Source organism: Solenopsis invicta, chromosome 14 (genome assembly GCF_016802725.1).
Source record: "Solenopsis invicta isolate M01_SB chromosome 14, UNIL_Sinv_3.0, whole genome shotgun sequence".
In the NCBI taxonomy this organism is placed as follows: Eukaryota; Metazoa; Arthropoda; class Insecta; order Hymenoptera; family Formicidae; genus Solenopsis; species Solenopsis invicta.
In genome coordinates, this window is record NC_052677.1 from 714894 (window position 1) to 741879 (window position 26986).

General features: G+C 34.0%; 1 protein-coding gene across 6 annotated transcripts in view; it reads left to right on the forward strand.

Annotated features, from left to right (window-relative positions):
- Nucleotides 1-26986, forward strand: part of LOC105206048 (mitogen-activated protein kinase-binding protein 1) — a 165478-nt gene that overhangs the window by 19911 nt on the left and 118581 nt on the right. For 5 of the 6 annotated variants that reach the window (XM_026138091.2, XM_026138089.2, XM_026138088.2 and 2 more), the window contains exon 2: nucleotides 22572-22710. In XM_026138091.2, coding sequence (XP_025993876.1) covers nucleotides 22630-22710 — 81 coding nt within the window. In that variant the 5' untranslated portion in view covers nucleotides 22572-22629. Of the gene's footprint in view, nucleotides 1-22571; nucleotides 22711-26986 lie in introns of those variants that run through there. The other variant, XM_026138092.1, reaches the window with a different exon arrangement.

Sequence of the window (26986 nt, forward strand, 5' to 3'; positions counted from 1 at the left end):
CGATTGTAAAATAGCACGAGAGGTGCATATGATGAACGACTATGTTCCACAACCACAGCTCATATATAACATGATTTTGTTTGCCGAATTCATACACGCATTACAACACACATTGAATTCAATAATAATATCAAATTCACATTCAAAGCTTTCAAGTTAGACAAAAGTTAAAAAAATTAATATGTAACATATTTCTCAAAATTACGTAGAGAATATACGAGTAAATCTGTACAAATTTTTGCTACATGCAAAACTAAAATTCAGTTTTTATAAAATACGATAAACACTAATGACTAGTAACTATCCTACAGTGTCATAGAACGAAATAATTATAACAGTTATTTTTAGAATTCAACGCGAATTATACAAGATATCATGACTCTAGATATATTCTACCACCACCGTCTTTTCCTTATTATTTGAGTTGTATTTTTTTTTCCAAATTATACAATAGTTGTTTCAAAGGAATATATATTGTATAGTTTTTGTAATTGACGCAATTTAAAGATTTCATATATTTTTTGAAAAATATACTACATATGACTTGAATTAGATTACATAATTTTATAATTTTTTTTTTTTTTTTAAGATTTAAAAATATTACTAATTGGGTTTTTTTGGTATAAGTTTTTTCATTGAACAGCATTTAATGCCGTTTTTACCTGTTTTTGAAAAGGTAATTTTCTTTAGATATATACAGTTTGTAATATTAGGTATTTTATAAACAGTGTGTATATTTCTTACAATATAAAAGACACAATTGCAAACTAGCATGATTGTAAACAATTGCTAAACGGATCAATATAAATTAAAATTGTAATATTAAGTATCAAACCGATAATTTTTATTTATTGTTCATTGTTTGTTCTTTATTTTGTTATTTGTAAATAATGAAATACTGAAACTTATGCAGATAAATACTGGAAAGTCAAGAACGCATTCTATGAACAATTTAATAGCTTTAAACACAATAATCAGAATACCAGACTCACACAGCATCTTACTTTATTTACAAATCACATTTATCTGATTTCGAAAGATTTATATTTCTATGAATTCTAAGAAAGATTGTACGTTTTTAAATAGAGATAAGCAAACGTTCTTACTAATAAATACGAAGATAAAAAATTATACATATATAGTTCTTAGTACAAATACAAATAATTCTCATGCTTCTAATAAGGGAAAGATACACATGTGAGGTAACCGATTTCATTGAATTTTTAACTTATACTATATACCTCTCACTTATTCATAGTATAAACTAACTTGTTCCTATACGCAGTAGTTAATGAGAGGTGACTGTTACGAATTTTTCATACGCTGTATGTATTCAGTTCCTAAGCCTGAGCAAACATTGTCGAGCAGACAACGTTAGGTAACATTACGATGTTGAACATGTGACGCGACACCAGTTCAAATCTTGCTTTTTCTAATTTTTTTAGATTTTTTTAAATAATAAAAATTATTAATAAATCAATAGATAAATAGATAAATAAATGAATTTAATTAATCCACAAATGCAATTATTAAGCACGTTTAGTATCACCTTACCTGTTCAATTACGCCTACTGTTTGTGATTCAGTCTTACGAACTGAGTATATACAGCATACAAAAAATTTTGACAATTATTTCTTATTAACTACTGCATATGAAAATGAGTTGATTTTTACCATGAATAACTAAGAGGGGTACGGTATAATATAAAAATTTAAAGAAAAGCTTATTACTAGGACTTGGATGTTCAAACACAATCCTACGTCGCACGCGGAGAACCGCTGCGTGCGAATTGTGTGGGTTGATCATTAATTCTTGCTGCCATGCGACTCCTGAATGTATATACACGTGCATACATACACACAACTCGCACGAAGCGGTTCTCCATGCGCGACATGAAATCATGTATGAACGTCTAGATCATACTTGCCACATTACTATATTTTATAAAGAATTTTTATAACGCTCTTTTACCTTACTATTTTTTAAATAATTTTGATTGTTCGAGAAAGTTGTTTTTTTTTTACTTATATTAGTAAAAGTGTTTGTTTATCTTTGTTTTAATTTAATTAATATTTTTTTGTTTTTAAAAGATAGAATTCTCTTTCTGGTACTTTCATATAAAGTTATAAATATTTTGAAATCTGACAAAATGTATATTAAATAAATCTTTTCTGGAAAGATTAAATCAAACTGTTGTATAAATTTAATTTGTTTAAATTAATTTGTCTAAAATAACTTCTTACTTTTAGCTAAAACTACTTTATTTTAAGATGTTTTGAATATACATTATTAGCTAGTACTAACAAAAATACATACCATTTGGGTTTTATTTTTAAAAAATTAATGGTTACTATTTGGATTTTAGTACGAAAGTTTTTTTATTTGAGGAGTACATACACTTGGCGCCCTCTTTACCTTTTTTAAAAAAATAATTTTGTTTAAATTGATTCTATGGGAAAAATTGCTACAAGGAAACAGGAAACATATTATACAACTTTTTCTTAAATTGTTCTTGTTTTATGATGCTCGCAGCTTGTAAATTATTATACTAATAATTTGTTTACAACAATTAGTTGCAAAATTAATGTTTTGCAATGTTAAGAATGTTCTTTTACTCTTAAATTCTATTTTTGATGGGCATTGAGAATAAGTGTAATCGTCAACTAGGTTATATGTAATGATAATAATATTGAACAGATAAAATATGAATAAATAATACGAAAGACACATTAAAAAATATTATTATTTTTAAAATATTAACGCATTATATAGCAAATTATTAAGGATGTATAACACTTTACTCGTCAAATAACTATTTGCATTTGATAAAATTTAGAATAATATAATAATTGTTATTAAATAACGGGGTAGTTTTTAAACGTAACTGTCATGTTTAATTTTCTGTTAAGGCTCCTGTTTACTCGCCGCTATTGAAGTCGTGACGTCATAAACGAGAAATTACACATGAAAGTTTCCGCCGTGACATTTGTAAATAAAGAAAATTTAGATAAAACAGAATAAATCTTTTTAAAATATTTGTAAAAATTGATTTTGATTATCCTTTTCTTGCCTAATCGTCAGTAAATAGTCGTAAAAAGCACGTAAAATAAAGCTATTTAAACAGGAAAACACACAGTTAAAGTTTCCGACGTAGTATTTGTAAATAAAAAGAATTTAGATAAAATAGAACAACGAAATTGCTTTAAAACACTTGTAAAAATGGACCTTGACTTCCTTTTATCGCCTAACAATCGGTAAATAGTCGTAAAAAGCACGTAAAGTAAAGCGTATTTAAGTAGGAAAACATGCGAATAGCTATTGAAAGGAGTGAAAAATATGCTTTTATCAATAAAATTCAAAGAAACTTTACTTGCGGTTCATTTTTACGAATTTGGTAAATACGAGACAAGTCACGTTTTCATAATAAAATACATTACGAATTGACATATACGATAAAATTTCATCGTCAATCTGTCACGATTCACGCCTATTAGTTCTAATTTTGTCTGCGACGATACATCGCTACCGTCAACGCGGAGTTTTGGTTGAGGCGCCAGGGGCCGTATTCTGTAACTCTTAACGACAGCTAGGGATATCGTTACGTGTCGTCGCGCAGCTTTTCTACCATGTATAATATCTGCGCAACGACGCTGTAACGATACCGAATTGTCGCTAAGGAGTTACAGAATTCCGCTACAGGAGTCTTAATTATCGATTTCTGAATAAATTACTATCTAATTTTATTTATAAAGTAAAGCATAGAAACTCTTGATTTCAAACTTTGAAAAATTTGTATTTTAAATTTGTTTATTTATCAGCAGAATTAAAAACGCTATTATGTATTTAATATGCATTTTTGTGCAATATATGAAATTTTTGATACGACTTGTATCACTGTTTTATCTGCTCAACATAAATTCATGTGAGTTATTTCGCGGTTTAATTTCTGGATAATATTTTTAACGGTTTGTATTTTGATTTCAGTTTGGTCCGTCTTTAATTCTTGTTTAATTCTCTTATGTCCCCCTTCTAACCCTACAACTTTTGAAACATTTTTCCATATCTTTTGTATATTTCAAGATATTTCGATGAAAGTTAAAATACGGGGAAAGTGGAAGATTTACACACGATTATACGGGGAAACCCGTATAATCGTATGTAAATCTTCCACTTTTTCTTACATATTTTGGTAGACCTTGTCGAAACTTGTTCAAAGCACTAAATTTTAGGCAGTTGCAATAATGACAAATTAATAAACGGGGAATGTTTTTTATATATAAATTAATATTCAATATAATTTAAATTTTATTTTTAAATTGTATAAAGATATTAAAAAAATTTTTTTTAGTTTTTTGCTTTAATTGGTTTTAAATCTCTGACATCCTGGAATCTTTGCTTTACTAAACTTAGATCAAATTTAAAGATTTTATTTAAAATTAATTATTGCAAATTATTACAATTTATGTTCCGAATCAGATCAATAGAGTATCATACGATTACATTCAAAAGATTTGAAAGTCCAATATGAACCAATCGGCAAACACTCCTAGTTGGCGAATTGGATTAAATGGGAAATTTATGTTTACGTGCTGAATCAGATTCAATAGGGTGTCGTACGATTGAATCTCAAAAGGTTTTTATTGAAGAATTCACTGATTCTTCTTTTGAAACTCAATCATACGATACTCAATTGGATCTGATTCGGAACGTAAATATAAATTTCCTAATCCGATTTACTGACTGGGAGTGTTTGCCGATTGGTTCCTATTGTACCAAGAATCAATGAGTTCTCCAATAAAAAACCTTTTGAAACTCAATTGTACGATACACCATTAGATCTGATATGGAACATACACATAAACTTCTTATTCAATCCGATTCGCCGATTGGGAGCGTTTACCAATTAATTCCTCTTGACTAATAAAATCCGATTGGTTTCTTATTTCTTGATTTGGAGATGTGCATTCTTATTGAAAATAGCATTAAATGGAAATCCTATTAAAACCTTATTGTGTCCGATTCATTTTCAAGAGATAGCAATTTCGATTCCGATACTATTCATTCCTATTGAGTTCCTATCGATTTTAATGAATGTAAATAATTTTAAATCGGAAATTTTAAGCAGGAGTATTTATTTGTAGATTAAGAAAGATAATGACATAAAACTTTAGATAGAAACGGTTCTACTAATTAAAAAAAAAACTTCCTTCGATATGTTCTTATCTTAAGCGCGCAATTTAAATGAGCCAATTCCGATACTTTTTGATCACAGTGTGCATTATATGAAAGTATCCGTTATCTCTCTGCATAGCGATAAGTACTCAAGCCTCGTTGCTCTTGGCTGTCGAATAGTATTATGCGGCGAGTGTCTGGTATATCTAAATGATAGTTTCATAAAATAAGTAGATATTTTAGTGTTTTATTGAAATATTACTTTGTTTATCACAGAATTCTAATTTTCTGAGTTTGCCTTTTGCTTTAGTTTTTTTTATTTTTTATTTATGACAAATCTTTATTCTTATGAATTTTTAGATTTTTTTTTTTTAAAGAAAACCACTATTTGGTGTTAAACTTCAGAGCCATCTAAAATTGTTCTGTTTTCCGATTAAATACAAAATCAAAGAAATCAGTCTCTAAAAAGTTTGTATGTATATCTGGTTGCATTTAATCTGTTGGGTAAAAAATGGTTTTACTAGAGAGTCGTTCTAAATTTCGAGTCAAACATTAACAGCAAATTCATGATGAAATATATTTTCTTTAACAGCCCTAAAATTTTAATAAGCTCATACATAATAATTTCTTTGATTAATAATTCCTTTTCTTGTAATGTAACTTCTCTAATGTAAATTTGTTCACGTTATTTTTTGAAAATGAAATCGAAATGAATTATCATTGTTAGATTGCTCAAAAAAATAGTTAAAAAACCAATAGCTAAAATTCAACCTCTTAAAATAATCCTGAGTTAATAAATTCTACACTTTTTGAATATAACACAGGTGGTAGTTATCATCTCTTATTTGCCAGATTCTGTGCCGTGGCGATTGTAATGCAGTTAATGCTCTCCGGACGCTGGTCTCAGGATTGTTATCAAAGTGGCGCAGGACACGATTTTCTACTTGCATATTTGCTCTTAACGGATCTTGATGAATTAAAAATGAGCTGATCTCTCGCAGCTTATTAGAAGCCATTGTAATGACTCGCCGATCCGGCACTCTTCTGTTTGAAAATTATACTTCTTGCACCGCCTCCGTAGCATTACCATCGCAAAAACCATAAACGAAAATTATATCAGCATATTCAACGTTAGAATACGCGACATATTGTGTTAGGAATAATTTGATCCCTTTTGATGATTAACTGACGAATTTATAAGAGAAAGATAGAAATGTAAACAAACAAAAAAAGTTTTTACCTGAAAACGAAATATTGTTTTCGTGTACGGTTTCAGTGACGATAATATTTCAGAAATAGTTTGAGAACGAAGCAACTAAATTTTGTTTTATTTGCGATTTTTTCCAAAACGAATAAAGAACGACCGTATTTTTACAAATTTTTTTTTCTTTTTTTCAATCGATCTCTCCTATACACTCCCAAAGTTTTGACATTTCAATTTCAGGACATTGAAATTTTGAGACACCCTGTATATTATGATCAGTTTAATCAGATCCTTATCTTTATGTCTTATAAATTTTATTGAATTATTTAAAACTATGTATAACTTATTAAAATTTTCTTTTATTTTCTTTTTTATTTATAAAAGTTACTGTTTTGGAAATATTTTTTTTATAAGAGAAAGTTATCTTTTTTTCTATACTATTGCTATTGGAAACTATATCCTGATGACCACCGACAAGCAACTTTTTAACTCTTTTCTCTAATCTGCTGAAAACAGCACATGTAAAGGATAGATATTATTCAATAATACAGTTGTCAATTTCAGATTCTTTTGATGGAATCTGGAATACGACATTAAAATGGCTTTATCCACTAACTAAATCATAGACAATACTGATTTTATGATATAATGGATAATCTGAAACAAAAGATAAATATTTTATAAAAATAAAAAGAAAAAGTTTTTTTTTGTGAAACCAATGTAAGTGGAATCATCTATCTTTCACAATCTTAATTGCAACTATAGCAACAAAAGATTAGCACATAAATAGCATTAAATTTTTAAGATACTTTATTTGCGATGATGGGGATCCACTTTAACAGAGATTATCTGATTTGTATTCAAACAAATTCTCACATCTTTATTCTCACTATATTTTAATGGTATAATTTACTGCGTATCGAACAAAAGCAGTGTCGTTTGATTACTGCGCGAGATATTATAAATCTCTATTTTGTTTTCGAGTTTTAAATTTTTTACTTTTGAGTTTCTTTTCCTATATATTCATAAGAAATTAATATCAAAGATAAAGATACTAACTTCACATTACGCTAATATTCCTATCTCCGAAAAAACAAAATATTGTAAACAAAAAACCGATGTCAGAATTTTTTTTTAATTTTTGGCTTTAAATACTTTAAAAAATTGTTGCACTTCAAAAATTATTATTCTGATAAAAATTTGTCGAAATCTACTCGACTAAACATTCGATCTCGGACAAGACAACGCAAAACAAGACTTCATAATTTGATGTAAACTTGGTATTCGACGTTATAAAAAAAATTTATAATATAAAATAGAATATATAGATTGTTACTTTGTATTACTTTTAGTTTTGTTTACATCTCAAAGATTGAAACAATATACGGTAATCAAAAAATGGGCTGTGATTGACTAAAAGATATTTTAATAAGTAAAAAATATAAGCAGTTACATTATTTTAATATCAATAATGAAATTAAAGTAATTAGACCCACTCGTATATACACTAGGCAATAAAATTATTGCAACACTTATTTATACCAAAATTTTGCATAACTTTAAATTATCATAACTTTGTTAAAAATTATCGTACTTGAAAAATTTTTTTTTACTTAAAAGCTTAAAGTCTCTACTTTAATGTGCATTTGGCCAATTTTGAATTTTTGCTTTTCTCCTTCCACCGTTTCTTTAAAAGTAAAGACGTGTTTTGTTTCTAAACATTTCTATAGTTTGACGCACTCCACAGGGTAGGATAAATTTTTTTCACAAATGTCACGATAGTCATCGTAAAACTTGGAGTTTTTCCTGCAAATTAAAAAAAAATCAAGTTTGTACGATTTTTTACGAGGAATTTGGATGTATCAAAGTTATGTATGCATTTTTGTCAATTATCGTCAGCGTTATCCGGATTTCGATTCGTCTCATTGATAATGAAGAGATCTTCTCTAACTGACGTTATTCGATGAAATTCAATGAAATCTGCCTGTTTCTTAATAACGAGCCCAAAGTTAAGAGATAAAGGATCGATGAACATCGATTCTCCTTGCAACTTTGATTTAATCCTTCTTCTAAAAGAGCAATGATTTGCGCACGTTGAATTTCGTTCAAACGAGGCATTGTTACGACTTTATCGTTTGCTTTTTGAATGGTACAGTAAAGAATAAGTTATACGCTTATATAGAGTTTTGGGGTTTACAGTTTTTGCATTATTCAGAAAAACGCTGTGAAATGTAGTGATTTACATTGATTCCCATAAAAACTGTAAACACCAACTCTATATAAGCGTAAACTTATGCTTTATTGTATTATTTAAAAAGCAAACGATAAAGTCGTAACACAATGCCTTATTTGAACGAAATTCAACGTGCGCAAATCATTGCTCTTTTGGAAGAAGGATTGAATTGAAGTTGCAAGGAGAATAGGTGTTCATCGATTCTCTATCTTTCGAGATTGGGCTTGTTGTTAAGAATTTTGTCGAATTTTGTATAACGTTAGTTAGAGAAGATCTCTTCATTATCAATGAGACGAATCGAAATCCGGATAACGCTGACGATAATTGACAAAAATGCATACACAACTTTGGCATATCTAAACTCCTCGAAAAAAAAAATTGTATGAACTTGATTTTTTTTTAATTTGTAGGGATAACTCCATATTTTACGATGGCTATCGTGACATTTGAATTTATTCGAAAAAAATTTATTCTACCCCGTGGAGTGCGTCAAACTATGCAAATGTTTGAAAACAAAACCACGTCTTTACTTTAAAAAAAAAATGGTAGAAGGAGGAAAACAGAAATTCAAAATTGGCCAAATGCATCTTAAAGTAGAGACTTTAGGCTTTAAAATAAAAAAAAATTTTTAAGTACGATAATTTTTAACACACATGATAATTTGAAGTTGTGCAAAATTTTGGTACAAGTGAGTGTTGCGATAATTTTGTTGCCTAGTGTACATTATAAAAAATATTTTAACAGCTACATAAATAATAAAAAATTATTATTTATGTAAGATGCATTTATTGTCTAGAACTTTTTCATTATCTCAACTATTTTATCTCATATATTTTTCCCTATATAGAAAAATACTTGTAATGACATCAGATTTCACTAATAGATTTTTAAGAAATGCTCAGACGCTCTATTTGGTTCTGCATGAGTGAAAATACCAGTGAGACAGGTGATCACTTTCCTAAAATATCTAAGAGTTTCACTCCATAAATTAAATGGGAACATTAACTCCTAAAACCTTAGTCAATCTTGCTTTTATAGTTGCATGTGCAAAGATGTGTATATTATACGTATCGGGTGTTCCGCGAGGAAACCAACATAGTTCTAGAATGTGTTTTATCGTTGTTCATTCTAAATAAAAAAACAACTTTTCTATCTAATTTGTTTTTCATAAAAAATTTGCAAGGTTATTCCTTGTTTATACTCGTCTATATACGTTCACTTAATTGACGACGATCTATGATATGAGTAATAGTACAAACAGAAGATAGACACTTTGAATGATATGATTCAGACAATACTGTTCACTTAATAAAAATTATAAATGTTTATTATTTTTTGCCTATTACACAATATTAATAAAATTTATATTTTAATAACTTATAACCAAATTGACTTACAATTAGTGTATACTGTATATGAATTTTTTTTTAAAAAGACTTCTAGGATAATTAAGCAAAAACGAAGTTAAATAGGTGTCAGGTGATAGTGCATCAATTATATTTAGTTAATCATTAGGTTTATATAGCAGTTTAATTAATAAATATTAATATACATTTTTACTCCTTTTTAAACTATCCTTAGTGACGTAGGCCAGTATTCATAGTCGATTCTTATATTTAAGATAATCTTAAGACAATCTTAAGATATCATTTACTAATCACAGAGTCGTATTAGCATTTTAAAACATTATTTAACACGATCTTAAAATAAGGACACTGGCCTTAGTATACTTAAATTGGAGGAAACAAAAATTTAACATTATATAATATCCAGATATGGAAAGCAATTCACATCCTTTGTTCAGCTGATAAGTGTAATATCCAAAATGGTTTAAAATTGAAAATTAGTTATCCGACTATATAGTAGTATAGGTTTGCAACGTTAATATGTATTACGTAATTGATAAGAATTTCTTTTTCAATATGAAAAAATATAGTGTTATCAAGTATCTTTGTGGTGACTCACCTCCCTTCAGCAGAACGTAAAATGAGAAATAAACTTTAGTCAAGAGTAGTTATAATAATAAAATTTTTTTATAGCTTGTTTGAAAATTGTTAAATGTTAAAATGTATATAAAAACTTTGCGTTGCTTAATTTATAAAGCTCATATCAGAATTATAATGTTACAAGCCGAAACAATGTTCAAAGTGAAATGAGCTAATAACGTTATTGTTTAATCGTGTGTAAATAATGAAAATGTAAACAGAAAAAATAATAACTCAGGAGAGACATAAAAGCATTACACAAGATATATCCTTGGTCCGAAAATTTAGTATCTGTAAATTAATTCTATTGACTTGTTTGTGTAAGATGCATTTATTGTCTAGAACTTTTTCATTATCTCAATCGAATTCATGTCATGATTTAGGGTCAACATTAATTTGCGATCATAATGGAATGGATAAAAGTGGACTTATTGCTATGGTTTTGTGTTCTGATATTCTAGTTTTAAGTTTTCCATCTATCTGATTGGCATAGGATGTATTACAGTCTTTACATTTTATTTTGAATATTATGTATATTTTTTAAATAAAGACCTCTGTGAATTTAGCACTTATCTTTTAATAAATAAAGTTATTAACACAAAATATTAGTATTTTGTTTGTAACAATAATTTAGTTTGTAATTCCATGTATTTAAAAATATAAAATTTTGAAAAAATGGTTGCCACCCAATTTGGAGTTAGACAAAAAACAATAATATATTTAGAGTCAAAATTATTTGTAAATGTTTGTGTAGTGATTTTCCGGTAGTTTGTAGTTAAACCGTTTAAAAGTTACAACATGTAAATGATAAACAAAAAATATATTTTTGTCAAACATAACTTTGAGATATTTTAAATCCGTTTTTGACAAATTTTTTAGAATTTTGTTGTTTTATTTTCCGATTGTTTGTAATTAAATCATTTAAAAGTTACAACATATAAATCACGAATGAAAAATGTAATTTTGTCCAATTTTTAGGTATTTTAAATCCGCTTGTGGCAAATTTTTTAGAATTGTTTGTAATTATTTGCAGTGATATTTTGAATGCCTGTATTTGAACCATTAATAATTTATGAAAAATTTATGATATCTAAAAACATTGAGAGAGGACGATAACGAGTGAGCGGCAGGGAAGTTGAGAAGGATTTGGAACGAACAACGAAGGACGACTGCTCAGGAATAAAATAGTCAATTATTACTCAACGCTTCTTTTTATTTACAACTTCCACAATTTACACTCGCGGAAATAGTACTGAAGAGCGCCATACAATTTTCTTTTCGTAAAGACGCCTATCTTGAGCGAAAGCGCACCACGATGTGAGGAAAATCAGAGTCCGGTGAAGAGAAAGCCGATTCGAAATAACTATCAACGTTGCTATGTGCTCGTTTGAAATATTACGTGAAAACTGCGGCGCGCGCTCTGCTCGCGCGCCTTATAAAGCCGGAGATTCTTCCAGAAGAATCTAAGCGGGAAAATAACAGTCAACAATTTTCCCGTTATTTAGAGCCTTCTAGAAGGATCGCAAATTCCTATTTGGCATAATATTTATTCTCAACATATATTGAACGCGTGCGTTTGATCCGCAGTACTATCGTTTGACGACAGCCGATTCTCGTCCTCCCGCTCGTAGCGAACCGACGCGCGACCGGAAAAGGGAGAGGCAACGCTTTGCGCTCTATCTTTGTTTCTCACGTTATCTTGAACATCTCGCCCGCCTCGCCCGAGTTTTCTTGGGCGACATGCTTAGGTTGGACCTCCGGGGCTTTTCCGCTCCGTTTGCCTGCGAACTTGGCCTTGACGTTTGTCCTTGAACTTGGCCTATAGCAAGGATGTCAGTTGATTCACATGCTCGCGCGCAAAACGTTTTGTTTTTTGGAACATGCCGTTTTTGATTGAATCCGCGAAAATACGTCCGCGCGCGATGCATTGATGCAGTTTGAACGGCATGTGGTCGGAGAGGTGCGGCAGTTAGAGTCTAGCGCCGATGACTGCACTCCACGTGCGATAGAGGTCAAATAAGCTATACAACGGAGTCATTAAAGAATTTGCGGCTTATTTATTTTGCGCGATTTTACTTATATACAAAGACGAATTGATACTCTACGATGTCCGGCAGATACAAAAATGAGATATATATACAGACGAGGAAATAGCTTGAAACGCTAATCAAGCGACTCCTTGTTTACTCTGTTGTCGCAGACCGACAGCAGGACAATCTTAACGATTGGACGCGTAATTCAGATGCCGCCGTCCGGACGGTGACAACGCGAATCTGCCCATCCTCTCCAGGCAGGATGAACCTGGACAATGCGCGTGAGCGGCCAGCGGTGTGTTTTTGTTCCGGATGAGGCACAGGCATTCCACGCGGTAGTCGGCCATCCCCTTCAACCACTTTGGACAATGGACGAAGGAGTGCAGGTACTCGCGGGACCAGCGCTCCTAGAAGTGGTCGCGCGTCTGCTGCAGCAGCTGCCAGCGGGTCAGACGGTTGACGGACAGCTCTGTCAGCGACGACTCAGGCACGACTGTGCCCCTACTAGGAAGTGACCGGGCGCCAAGGCTGACAAGTCCTCAGGATCGTCAGACAACGCTTAGAGCAGACGAGAACTTAGGCAGGCTTCTACTTGAGTGAGGAGGGTGCTCATCTCCTTAAAAGTCAAAGTAGAGTTACCCAGGACTTGCCGCAGGTGGTCCTTTAGTGATTTTACCAAATACCACCGAAATGCAGCGCCGAGGGGAGATTAAATTTCTATTGAATCTGCTCAGTTGCCAGTTGTCCAATGATCTGGTGCAGTTCCTGGCTGTCCTCAGTGAAGAAGGCTTGCAACTGGGCGTCGGCGCCGACGAAATTCGTATCGCAGTCACTTCGGATCGTGTGACATAGGCCACAACGTGACACAAATTGGCGCAAGGCAGCCAGGAAGGTATTGGCGGTATAGTTTGACACAGCTACAAGGTGGACAGCTTGAGTGGAAAAGCAAATAAATATGGCGATAAATGCTTTGTACGACCGCTGTCCCTTATTTGTCCGCAGCTGAATGGGTTTGGCGTAGTCTACACCAGTGTTGAGAAAAGGGCGTGCAGGAGTCATTTGATCCCGTGGCAGACTCCTTATCAGCTGTTGCGGGACGGCCGCCCACCACCGCACACAGGTTACGCAACGTCGCATTCACAGTTTGACGACTGCTCTACCGCGCGGAATCCAATAGCACTGTCGGACTGCTCCAAAAGTCATCTGGACCCCGCCATGCAGCGAGCAGCGGTGGCTGCTCTTAATCATCAGACGGGTTAAGTGAGAGTTGTTAGGTAGGATGATTGGGTGTCGCTCATTGTAAGCCAGAAGCGAGTGCTTTAGTTGGCCGCCCACGCGTAGAAGGCCTTGAGAATCTAAAAAGGAACTCAAACGTAAAAGTGAACTGGAAGTAGGTAGAAGGAGGTGTTGCTGAAGAGCTTTTAAGTTGGCCTTGTAATAGCTAGCTTGGACTTGCCGGATCCAAATCAGCCTTGCCTCCTCCAGTTCATTAGCAGTCAGCTCTGGCCCGACGGTAGGTCCGTGAGGAAGCCATTGACGACACCAGGCCGTCACACGTAATAATCGGCGGAGCGACGAGAATCGTCGGAGCTTGTCAGACTCCTCCACGGAAGCGGGCGCTGTCCTGGTTGCATGAATCTGCATCTTTTCCTCCGGCCAGCCGTCTCCGACAGGCGTAGCATTGTCACAGGGCCATGTTGCTGGCATCTGGAGCCACGGCGGTCCTTGTCACCAGAGAGGATGTGTCACCAATTCTCCGGATGACAACCCGCCCGAGGCACAGTTGGCGGGATTGTCGAGTTCGGGCACGTGATGCCAAAGAGCGTTTGGGACGTTGGTCTGAATATTTGCCACGCGGTTAGCGACAAAGGTCTTCTACCGGATCCATCCCAAAGCGACTGTGGAATTTGATCACAGGTGGATTGGAATCCGATGAAGGCCGAGCATGGAGCAAACATGAGCGGTGACCCTTGCCAGGAGAGAAGCGGCGCACAGTTCCAGCTAAGGCAGAGTAGGTCACGCTGCATCCGATACTCTGCAGGAACGCCAGTCAAGATTTCAGAATCGTTTGCCGATCATTTGCGCAGGGGAAAGCCGCCCGCGATGCACAATCTGGTCAGCTGTCGCTGTAGCTTACACGCCTCTTCCGGGTAGAGGCGCCGGTCAATACATTGTCCATGTAGACTTCTCCACAAGAGCACGAGCTCCCAGGGAGCACGAGTTCACCATCTTGTCGTCGGTCAGCTAGCGAAGAGTGCACATAGCCAAGAAGGAAGCGCGCGCTAGTCCGTATTACGGTGTTTAGTCGACACTTCATTTTGTTTTGGGGATGGTATCGCCACAGGATTTGCTGAAGATTTCGATCCTCAGGTTGGACCAGAATCTAACGATGCATTTTTTTTACGTCCGTGGCCAGAACGTAACAATGAAGTCGCTATCTCAGGATAACGTCAGCGAGTGGAGCACGTATTGGCCCACCAAGAGGCTCTGATTGAGGGAATCGCCGGACGGGAGCGCCGTGGAACCATTGAACACCACGCACAGATTTGTGGTGGAACTAGCCTCACGCAGAACTCCGTGGTGAGGCAGGTAATTTAGACGATCTCCGGCAGCTATGTCCGCTCGCGCAGGACTCATGTGGTTTAAGTCTTATACTGCCTCATGAAGTCCATGTACATTTGTCGCAGTTGGTTGTCTCGCGCAAATCAGTGCCCGTTCTTCTCAGTGCCCGTTAAGACGCGGGAAGCAGCGCGTTTGGTGACTGCAAGGTCGGACAGAGGAGCAACCACTAGCGGCGGTTAGTTTGCCGGCTGTGTGAAAGCCTGAAGAGATTTTCGCACTTCTGCTCGTCGGACGTGAGAGGCGCGGGGCTGACTGGTAGCTTCTTCTGCTGCCAGAAGATCCCACCAGGCTGGTGAGATCTTCAACTCGGCATTGATGAGTTAGCGTGCGGTTGAACAGTTCAGCAGAGCCGACTGGTCCGTTGATTATCCACTCTAACGCAGTTTTTTGTGCCGCAGGTTGGCCACGCTTATCTCTCCTCACTTCAGATCGGAGGATGGTGGCGTAAATGTCAGCTCCTAGGAGGATGTCTACAGAATCCGCCGATTATTTTCGACACACTAAACTATAACAATTCAGCGATATATTAAAAAATTGAACTATACTTAATTTAAAAGAATAGAATAAAAATGTTGTACGAGGTGTCTAATAATTAATGATAAAACTTTCGCGTATAGGCAGAATGGACCAAACTGAATAGAAAAAACTTATATCACTTTGTGATTTTTACAATAGTTAACGAGTTATAAATTAATAAAGATAGCTGAATTAGTCCGGCTCTTCGCTAAATCCAAGCACGCAATCGAGGTTGCCAGGCGCGCGAGAAGTTGTTTACTAGCGGTAATGGCTACGCAAGAACGACGCGTAACGCTGGGCCCCTGCTCTGAGTTATGAATGCCTTCCGTCATTCTTATTAAAACGAAATCTTAACAGCATAAACAAATGTACTTTTGTGTATATATATATAGACGCGCAATATTGTTTAATTTTAAGTAATATTTTAGTTAATATAATATAATATTAATTTATTTAAATCAAGATTGTATTAAATAATATTTGTAAAATATATTAATGCAAATGTGTACTTTTCCTAAAATGAAATAAAGTTATGCTTAAGTATGCTACCGATTTTTTATGTTCACTAATTATAGAGTGAATCTTAACTCTGGTTGATCATATAACTGCGCGCGAGTGGGAGGAAAAGACGGCTTTTAAGCAGGAATATAAAACAAGAATTTATTAAGTTTTTAGAGGTTAAGTGTAACATGTTAGAAAATGTTAGTGCGTTAGACAACACAAAAATAGACATCAAAAAAGCGAAAAAGAGTAAAGGCGTAGTACATAGTTGTTACTAACGAATCAAGGCTAAGATGTTCTATATGCAAAAAGGATCATAAACTATATCAATGTGAAACATTTAAAGACTTAATTGTTAATCGAGACTAGCTGAAGTGTACAAAGTAAAACTCTGTTTAAATTGTCTCCGAATCATGTTTGCGATTGTAAGTCCATTACGTGCAAGTATTGTAGTCGAAAGCATCATTTCTTCTTGCATTATCAAAATAGTAATAATGAGGCTAAAAGTGAAAGTGAAAAAGAAGTTAAGACGGAAGTAGAAGCGAGCAAGACAAGCTCTATAGCAAATTTAGTAGTGACATGTGTTCCGAATTGTACAAACTTGGAAATTCTTTTGTGTACAGTTTGTGCCAGGTATGCCTGGGGTCCGATTCTAGGGTCCACGTTTTGTTCTTAGTTGTTTTTACGTTCGTGACTATTATAAGCGGATGCTGCGTCAGCAATCATGAGTGTATCGTAGTGTTAGTAAATTATGTTTTGACAGCTGGCCGATGTAACCTCAGTTTTGATCGGTGAAATCTCAGAAATATTCAAAAGCTTAATTGAAAAAAAAAACGGATCGAAGCCTTTGATATATCAGATAAGTTGTAGTTTTGAAAATAAAAAGTGTTATTATTTGGCAATATGAAAATACACTTTGTGTGCTGTTTTTCTGACGATTACAGGTAATAATAAACTTGGTGCAAGACATTACCGTATTCCTTAATAAATGTAAGGATAGTCAACAACGGAGTGTTTGTGACGATAATTATCGAAGGCTTTGATCCGCTTCCTTTTAATTAAGCTTTGGAATATTTCTAAGATTTCACCGATCAAAACTGAGGTTACATCGGCCAGCTGTCAAAACATAATTTACTAACACTACGATACACTCATGATTGCTGACGCAGCATCCGCTTATAATAGTCATGAACGTAAAAACAACTAATAACAAAACGTGGACCCTAGAATCGGACCCCAGGCATACCTGGCACAAACTGTACAGAGTGTGTTTATATTGTTGATAGAAAAGGAAAGTAATCGGATTTCGCAGGAAAACTACAGATACGGAAGAAATTGTAACGGCGACAGTTAAATCAAAGGTGCACAAGTATTCAAAGATTAAAATATACGGTAGTCAAATAACAAGCAGAGTTCCAGAGAGTCACGTTGAAAAATCCAAATTGAAAATTTCTGAGTCCATATCCGTTTCACAATTAGCTGATCCAAATTTTAATATTCCGCAAAAGGTAAACTTGCTACTAGGAGCAAGCATCTTTTGGAGTATATTTTAAGGAGGAAGAATTTAATTTAGTAACGACTAACCGATGTTCTAACACACGAAGCTTGGATGGATTCCGGAGGAAAGCTTCACACCTGTTGCATCAACGCCGACTAAGGTTTGTTGTTTAACAAGGTAACAAAGGATAATCTTAACAAACAATTGGAAAGATTTTGGGAGCTTGAGAAATGCGAGCTTGAAAGAACTTTAACACTCGAAGAAACTAAATGTGAGAAGTACTTTAAGTCGACCACCTGTGGAGATAAGGATAGAAGATTCGTCGTATTACTGCCCTTGAAAGGCAACATCCAGGATTTAGGAGAATCAGAACACAACGCGATAAAGAGGCTAAAGTCGATTCATAAATGATTTAGTGTTTCAACAGCGCTATATAGATTTTATGCAAGAATATCAGAGTAAAGCATATGGAGTTGGTTGCCGAAGATGTGAAAAAATCTGATGTTGTAAATTATCTACTCTATCATGGTGTAACACGTGAAGAAAGTATTATCACTAAGTTGAGTGGTTTTTGACGCCTTGAACGTCTTTAGGTCAATCGCTGAATGATTTGTTAATGGTCGGGCCTAAAGTCCAACAAGAGCTTATAGAAATCTTGATATAGTTTTGACAACACAATTACGTTTTAATTGCTGACATTTTAAAATTGTTTTGTCAGATCAAGGTAAATAAAAGAGATAGAGCGTTGCAGAAAATCCTTTGGCAAGACAATTCCAAAAATTCCATTCGTAAATTTGAACTCACAACAATAACTTATGGAACTGCATCAGCATCGTATCTTGCACAAAAATGTCTTAAACAACTAGCTATTGAAAACGCTCAGACGCGTATCCAGCAGCAGCGATAGTGATTTAACATGATTTTTACATGGATGATTTAATTATGGGAAGTAATTCTATATCACAATCGCAACAACTTAAATAAGAAGTAATGCAAATTTTAGCGACAGCGCAAATGGAACTAAGAAAATGGAACTCTAATGATTTAGAACTGCTGTCAAACGCTGGAATGGAACTTTTGTTTGCCTCCAAGGAGGAAGTGAAAACGTTAGGTATTTGTTGGAGCTCACATAAAGATACGTTCAAATTTAAGATGACAATATCTAGCGGAGCGTGCAAATCTAAACATAGCATCTTGTTAATTATCGCCCAGATGTATAATCCAATGGGTCTCATTGGACCTGTTGTCGTGAAAGCGAAATTCTTTATGAGAAGACTGTGGAAGTTAAGCGTAAATTGGGATGACAGGTTATCAATTGAATTTATACTCGAGTGCAATTCTTACTAGGAACGTCTTGAAGTCATGGAAGAGGTGCAAATACCGCGTCAGGTAATCACGGCTAATTACAGACGCCATTGAAATAGAGATGCATAGATTTTGTGATGCGTATCAATCAGCTTATGGAGCGTGCATTTACTTATGCTGGTTGGCTCTACCGGAAATAGAACTGCACGACTGTTAACCTTTAAATCTCGAATAGCTCTACTAAAAGTAATATTTATTCCACGACTGGGATTATGCAGTGCGATACTGCTTGCGAAGCTCGCTTATAAGGTAAGGAGCTAAATTCGGGGTGTTCATTCGCTCAAGTAGGGATTGACTATGCAGGCCCCTTTACAATTAAAATATTGCGAAATAAAACGGGCAAGGCATATTTGGCAGTGTTTGTTTGCCTAGCGACTAAGGCTACTCATTTTGAAGTCGTTTCTGATTTGTCTACAGTTGCTTTTATTAACACATTAAAAAGATTTACAGCGCGACGCGATAAAAGTTGTCACTTATATTCAGATAATGGTAGAAATTTTGTTGGAGCAAACAACGAATTAAATGAGTTGGCAAACTTCTTAAAACATGAACAATTAAAGATCAAAGTCTTAGATTTTACTGCAGAACAGTCCATTAAGTGGACATTTATTCCACCATATTCTCCTCATGTAGGTGGATTATGGGAGTCTGCCGTAAAAGCGGCTAAGGCCTACTTAAAAATAATCATCAAACTAGTCTAACATTTGAAGAGTTAATTACATTTATTACAATTATTTGCACAAATCGAAGCCATAGTGAATTTGAGACCAATCATTCCCGTGTCGACTGACCCCTCGGATTTAGCTTACTCTTTGCCATTTTTTGGTAGAAGTACCATTGACGGCTATACCGGAACCCAATCTTGAGGAGATACCGGTAAATAGATCGTTTTTAGCTATTATCTAGCATAATACAAAGATTTTGGAAGCAAGAATATGCCACAAATTTACAACCTAGGCAAAAGTGGAAAGATATTAAAGAAAACAATTACCTCAAGGTGGGTGCTCTTGTGTTGTTACGAGACGACAACACTCTTCCACTTTAATGAAAACTAGGTCGTATAACTGAACTTATTACAGTATCAGATGGATAGGACAGTAGAGATAAAGACTCAGTGGGACTAACCCAACGCACAATCCAGAAAATTTGCGTATTACCTTTGGAATAATAAGTTAACTATATTTTTAGATTGTGAGTGTTTGCGTTACAACCAGATAGGCTATCTTGTAATTGCTTTTTGTTTGTATTTTTATAACCTAGTATAAATTCGAAAGTTTCTTTATTTTGAAAAATCAAGTTTTTCAAGGCGCGGAGGATGTCACGGCACGATTTGAAATATCGATAGGTGTCGCGATCGATACGTGTAGAGGGAAGTGCGTGCGTGCGCAACGATTGAGATCGTGAGAGATGTAGCAAGATGGCGAGAGGAGAGAAAGCACGTTTTGTAAGAAAAGGCCATTCGACGCCGAAAGAAGAATAAAAAATATTTTTTGTCAAAAAATAAGAGTAATGATTGAGAAAGTTTATTCTAAACGATATTTTACCCAACAATAATCTTAATTTAAATGATTTAATATTATATTATATTAACTAGAATGTTACTTAACGTCAACTAATATTGCCTTCACATACTCACAAAAGTACATTTTTCTAAACTGTTAAAAGGTTTCGTTTTAATAGGAATAGCGGAGGGCATTCGCAACTCAGAGTGGGGATCCAGCGTTACGCGCCGTTCTTGCGTAACCATTGTTGCTAGTAAACAACTCCCTGCGCACCTAGCAACCTCGATCGTGCGTTTGGATTTGGTGGAGGGTTCAACTAATTCGGTTTTGTTAATGTAAAACTCGTTAACTATTGCGAAAATCGCAAAACGGTATAGGTTTTTTTGATTCAGTTTGGTTCATTCTGCCTATATGCGAGAGTTTTATCATTAATTATTAGACACCCTGTATACCATTTTTATACTATTTTTTAAATTTAAGTGTCCAATTTTTTAATATATTGCTGAATTATTATAGTTTAGTGTGCCGAAAACAATAATACCATTGATGATTGAAAAATTTTGAAAGAAGTTTGTCATCATAAATGACATAAATACTTACTCGTACATTATAATGTCTATTAACTTCTTTAAAATAAATCATTATTCTACTTCTTTGAGAGCTACTTACTGCTATTCAGTGCGGAATTTGCGTAGGTTGCGATCTCCCACGATTGAGTGGGACACACATTTAATTTTACTTTTGCTTAATGAATTCGCCACGTATAGCTTATTATACTACCGAGAGTGGTAATCTAATGAATATGAAAAGGTTCCGAAATATCGATTTGTCATGTGATTTCATAACGCTACGAATTCCATGAATTTATTTAATTATGACTTTTTTTAACATATTTTACAATACGTTTTAAAGCTAAAGAGTCATACTTTCAAAAAAAAAAAAAATTACGTCACTGCCATTTCTATTAAAAAATATATTTACGTAACAAGACGAATATGAGATATTTTTGATTAATTTAAGGTGTCTAAAATTGAAAATTGATGTATATTTGATAATATATTTTGGACTCTACGCAGAAGTCCTTTTTCTCACGGCACTATAGTATTTTAACTTTAGACAGAGTAACATACACGTACGGATCTGTTTGAACGTGTTTTGTCCAGTTTTTTTACATAAAATTACTCACAAAAAAAATTTTACTTATATACTATATAGGTCCCATTGACCCTAAAACTTTGCTACCGTACGAATTCTAATTGACCAAAAAAGTTGATCAGCTATATCAATCGAAAGAGGAGATTTCAAACTTTTTTTACGTCCTGGTCCGAACCTCCTATCTTATTCCGCCTTTACACAGCAAGCGTTCGAAACTTCATATGGGGTTTCTCAGACCTATTTATGTGTTTAAGGGTTAATCAGTCAAAAAAATATAATGGAAGATAAAATCATGTTTCTCTCTTTTTTTTAAAGAAAGAAGACGGCAATGATAATGAGGTACTTCAGTACTCTTAATTTTTTGGAAGAGTAAAATTGAAGAAAATACTGGCTAATTTGTTCCATTTTGTTTTTATGTGGAAAAATACGGCTGCAATAATGATAACGAACTTTATGAATTACTTGTTACAATTCTTAATTATGAAAGAAATACAACGATTGATATAAAAGACAGTAAATTAGTATTGTATAATGTAATGATATTTTACTATTTTATTTATTAGCCATGAAAAGAATATCATAATGATATATCTAGATTAATAATTAATTATGGTTTTACGGATCAAGTTTTTTCTTGCCTAATGGTTATTTTTGACATTCTTAATAATCGTGTAATACAAAAAAAAATTGTTTTTTGAAAATCTTGTGAGAACTATAAGTCACTCTTATTGATCTTTCTCTTTTATATTTAACATGAGTTATATGTAAACAATTCCTGTTGCAGAAGATGAAATAAAATCTGAATATGGAATCCTAACAAGAGAAGAAAATTCGCCTTCATAATGGAACCATTACTTACGAGCAAGTTTCTTCGGGCTCCTAATTTAAAGAGAGGTCAGGAAAATATTAGGATACAGGATAGGGTAAGTAAATTATAAACTCAGTATTATACACATCTCTCAAATCTTTCTAACCGAAAATTAAAATAGCCAATTATCAAATAAATTTTTTTATTTTAATATTAATTTTATTTTTATTAATTATCTAAATTCATCTTAAACATTGTTATTTTTAACATTCTTCCTTCTTATTATTTAGTTTTTAATTTTATTTCAATGATATTTGTAATGAAAAGTAAAATGTTTTATTTGAGTGCACTGTTTATTCTACGTTTGAAAAAAAATATAAGGTAATAGGAAAATAACGTAAAAAAAACCTTAAAAGTGCCGGAGTATGTATGCGTGTGATTGATCAAATTTTGTATTACTTATGCTTGAAATGATTTCCAACACCAGTTTTGATTTCTACTGATAAGGGGAAAATTAGAACTATGCAAAAAATGGGATGCAGCGCATGCGTCGCAGATTTTTTTATATTAAAGGACCTCAACATTTTGGTTAAAATATAATTATATGTTATTATTTCTAACTAAATTGATTTCTGTTTAATTTAATTTTATATTTAGGAATCGACACTCGTGAAATTGGCAATGTCAAAGAATAAGGGCGGTGAGTATGAGTCAGGTGCGGTAAATGGTGCGCAACAACTTTCAAATAATTAAAACAGCATTGTTGTTTATTCTCGAACGTTTTGGCTCATGTTTTGAGACATCCTCAGCTCCATTACTAGAGATTTCTTTGTGAAGACTGCGTACGCTGGGGATAGCTCAAAACATGAGCCGAAACGTTCGAGAATAAACAATGCTGTTTTAATTATTTGCAATTTGCTACATTGCACACCATTTACCGCGCCTGACTTGTACTCGCCGCCTTATTCTTTGATATTGTTAATTTTATATCTTGAATATTTAGAATTCAATAATAACTTAATGAAATCTTCATTGCCTTGATTTAGTTTCTATTATAACATAATGTAGGTATGTAGTGTTGCGCTTAAATAACTTAAATTTATGTATAAAGATAAAGATAAAGTATATTGAATATAAACATATCTTAGATAAGATATAGATTATTTAATTTTAAATTTATAATCTAGATGAAAGATAAAATTATATATCGTTTTACGTACTTAGACAGCACTCTATTCAAAGAAAATAAGGACATTCGCACACCCGTTTTTAAACAGAAAAAAATTAGTATCAAATTAACAATTTATTATTTTATATATAAGTAGTAATGTAAAATTTTCTTAAAAGAATTTATAATCTTAAACACATATAATTTGACCTCTATTAAGCTGGACCCCCCACCAGCGAAAATCGAGTTCGCACTAGGTCAAAAATTTAGTGCTTTTTAGGTGCTACTTTAGTACTCTAGTCCGAATTTTGGTGCTCAAACCGTTTAGCAGTAATTAAAAAAAAAAATGGGGGGGTGCAGCTTAATGGCAAGCTGGACCCCCCCATAATAAAAAAAATATATACAGTGGTCACAAACACAAAACAAGTACACTAGAATTTAGTGCTAATTTAGTGCTCAAAGAAACCCCTAAAAAAAAATTAAAAATTAATAATTGTTTAAAAAAACATCACTATAAACCCAGCGCAGCATTGCGATCTTGGAGAACAATACCTACAGACCACTAAATTTGTATGTTTTCGGTAGTAAAATAACATGGAAAACGAAAATAATCATAATACAACAGGATTCAAAGTTATTAATATAATAATAATTATTAATTCCTGTCCAATAGTGGAAAAAATTAATTATCAGATCGTCGAATTTGACGCTTGTAAAAATTATATACTAAAATGTTATTTAGACATCGAAGTATCAAAATATATCAATTTTAAATCAAGTGCTCACTGCAAATTGCTGAAAAATAAATTGTTTATGCGCGGATAGCACGCGCCGCGCACTAACTTTACTCTCCAGATCGTCAGAAAATTTGGTGCTCGTAAAACTCTTATATCAAAATGTTCTTTAGACATCGTAGTATTATAATAAATTAATTGCGACTTTAGTGCTCGATGCCAACTGCTGAAAAATAAATTGTTTATGCGCGGATAGCACGCGCCGCGTACTAACTTTACTCTCCAGATCGTCAGAAAATTTGGTGCTCGTAAAACTCTTATATCAAAATGTTCCTTAGACATCGTAGTATTATAATAAATTAATTGCGACTTTAGTGCTCGATGCCAACTGCTGAAAAATAAATTGTTTATGCGCGGAGAGCGCGCGCCGCGCACTAACTTTACTCTCCAGATCGTCAGAAAATTTGGTGCTCGTAAAACTCTTATATCAAAATGTTCCTTAGACATCGTAGTATTATAATAAATTAATTGCGACTTTAGTGCTCGATGCCAACTGCTGAAAAATAAATTGTTTATGCGCGGATAGCACGCGCCGCGTACTAACTTTACTCTCCAGATCGTCAGAAAATTTGGTGCTCGTAAAACTCTTATATCAAAATGTTCTTTAGACATCGTAGTATTATAATAAATTAATTGCGACTTTAGTGCTCGATGCCAACTGCTGAAAAATAAATTGTTTATGCGCGGATAGCACGCGCCGCGTACTAACTTTACTCTCCAGATCGTCAGAAAATTTGGTGCTCGTAAAACTCTTATATCAAAATGTTCCTTAGACATCGTAGTATTATAATAAATTAATTGCGACTTTAGTGCTCGATGCCAACTGCTGAAAAATAAATTGTTTATGCGCGGAGAGCGCGCGCCGCGCACTAACTTTACTCTCCAGATCGTCAGAAAATTTGGTGCTCGTAAAACTCTTATATCAAAATGTTCCTTAGACATCGTAGTATTATAATAAATTAATTGCGACTTTAGTGCTCGATGCCAACTGCTGAAAAATAAATTGTTTATGCGCGGATAGCACGCGCCGCCTACTAACTTTACTCTCCAGATCGTCAGAAAATTTGGTGCTCGTAAAACTCTTATATCAAAATGTTCTTTAGACATCGTAGTATTATAATAAATTAATTGCGACTTTAGTGCTCGATGCCAACTGCTGAAAAATAAATTGTTTATGCGCGGATAGCACGCGCCGCGTACTAACTTTACTCTCCAGATCGTCAGAAAATTTGGTGCTCGTAAAACTCTTATATCAAAATGTTCCTTAGACATCGTAGTATTATAATAAATTAATTGCGACTTTAGTGCTCGATGCCAACTGCTGAAAAATAAATTGTTTATGCGCGGAGAGCACGCGCCGCGCTACTAACTTTACTCTCCAGATCGTCAGAAAATTTGGTGCTCGTAAAACTCTTATATCAAAATGTTCCTTAGACATCGTAGTATTATAATAAATTAATTGCGACTTTAGTGCTCGATGCCAACTGCTGACAAATAAATTGTTTATGCGCGGAGAGCGCGCGCCGCGCACTAACTTTACTCTCCAGATCGTCAGAAAATTTGGTGCTCGTAAAACTCTTATATCAAAATGTTCCTTAGACATCGTAGTATTATAATAAATTAATTGCGACTTTAGTGCTCGATGCCAACTGCTGAAAAATAAATTGTTTATGCGCGGAGAGCACGCGCCGCGCACTAACTTTACTCTCCAGATCGTCAGAAAATTTGGTGCTCGTAAAACTCTTATATCAAAATGTTCCTTAGACATCGTAGTATTATAATAAATTAATTGCGACTTTGGTGCTCGATGCCAACTGCTGAAAAATAAATTGTTTATGCGCGGATAGCACGCGCCGCGTACTAACTTTACTCTCCAGATCGTCAGAAAATTTGGTGCTCGTAAAACTCTTATATCAAAATGTTCCTTAGACATCGTAGTATTATAATAAATTAATTGCGACTTTAGTGCTCGATGCCAACTGCTGAAAAATAAATTGTTTATGCGCGGATAGCACGCGCCGCGTACTAACTTTACTCTCCAGATCGTCAGAAAATTTGGTGCTCGTAAAACTCTTATATCAAAATGTTCCTTAGACATCGTAGTATTATAATAAATTAATTGCGACTTTGGTGCTCGATGCCAACTGCTGAAAAATGAATTGTTTATGCGCGGAGAGCACGCGCCGCGCACTAACTTTACTCTCCAGATCGTCAGAAAATTTGGTGCTCGTAAAACTCTTATATCAAAATGTTCCTTAGACATCGTAGTATTATAATAAATTAATTGCGACTTTGGTGCTCGATGCCAACTGCTGAAAAATAAATTGTTTATGCGCGGATAGCACGCGCCGCGTACTAACTTTACTCTCCAGATCGTCAGAAAATTTGGTGCTCGTAAAACTCTTATATCAAAATGTTCCTTAGACATC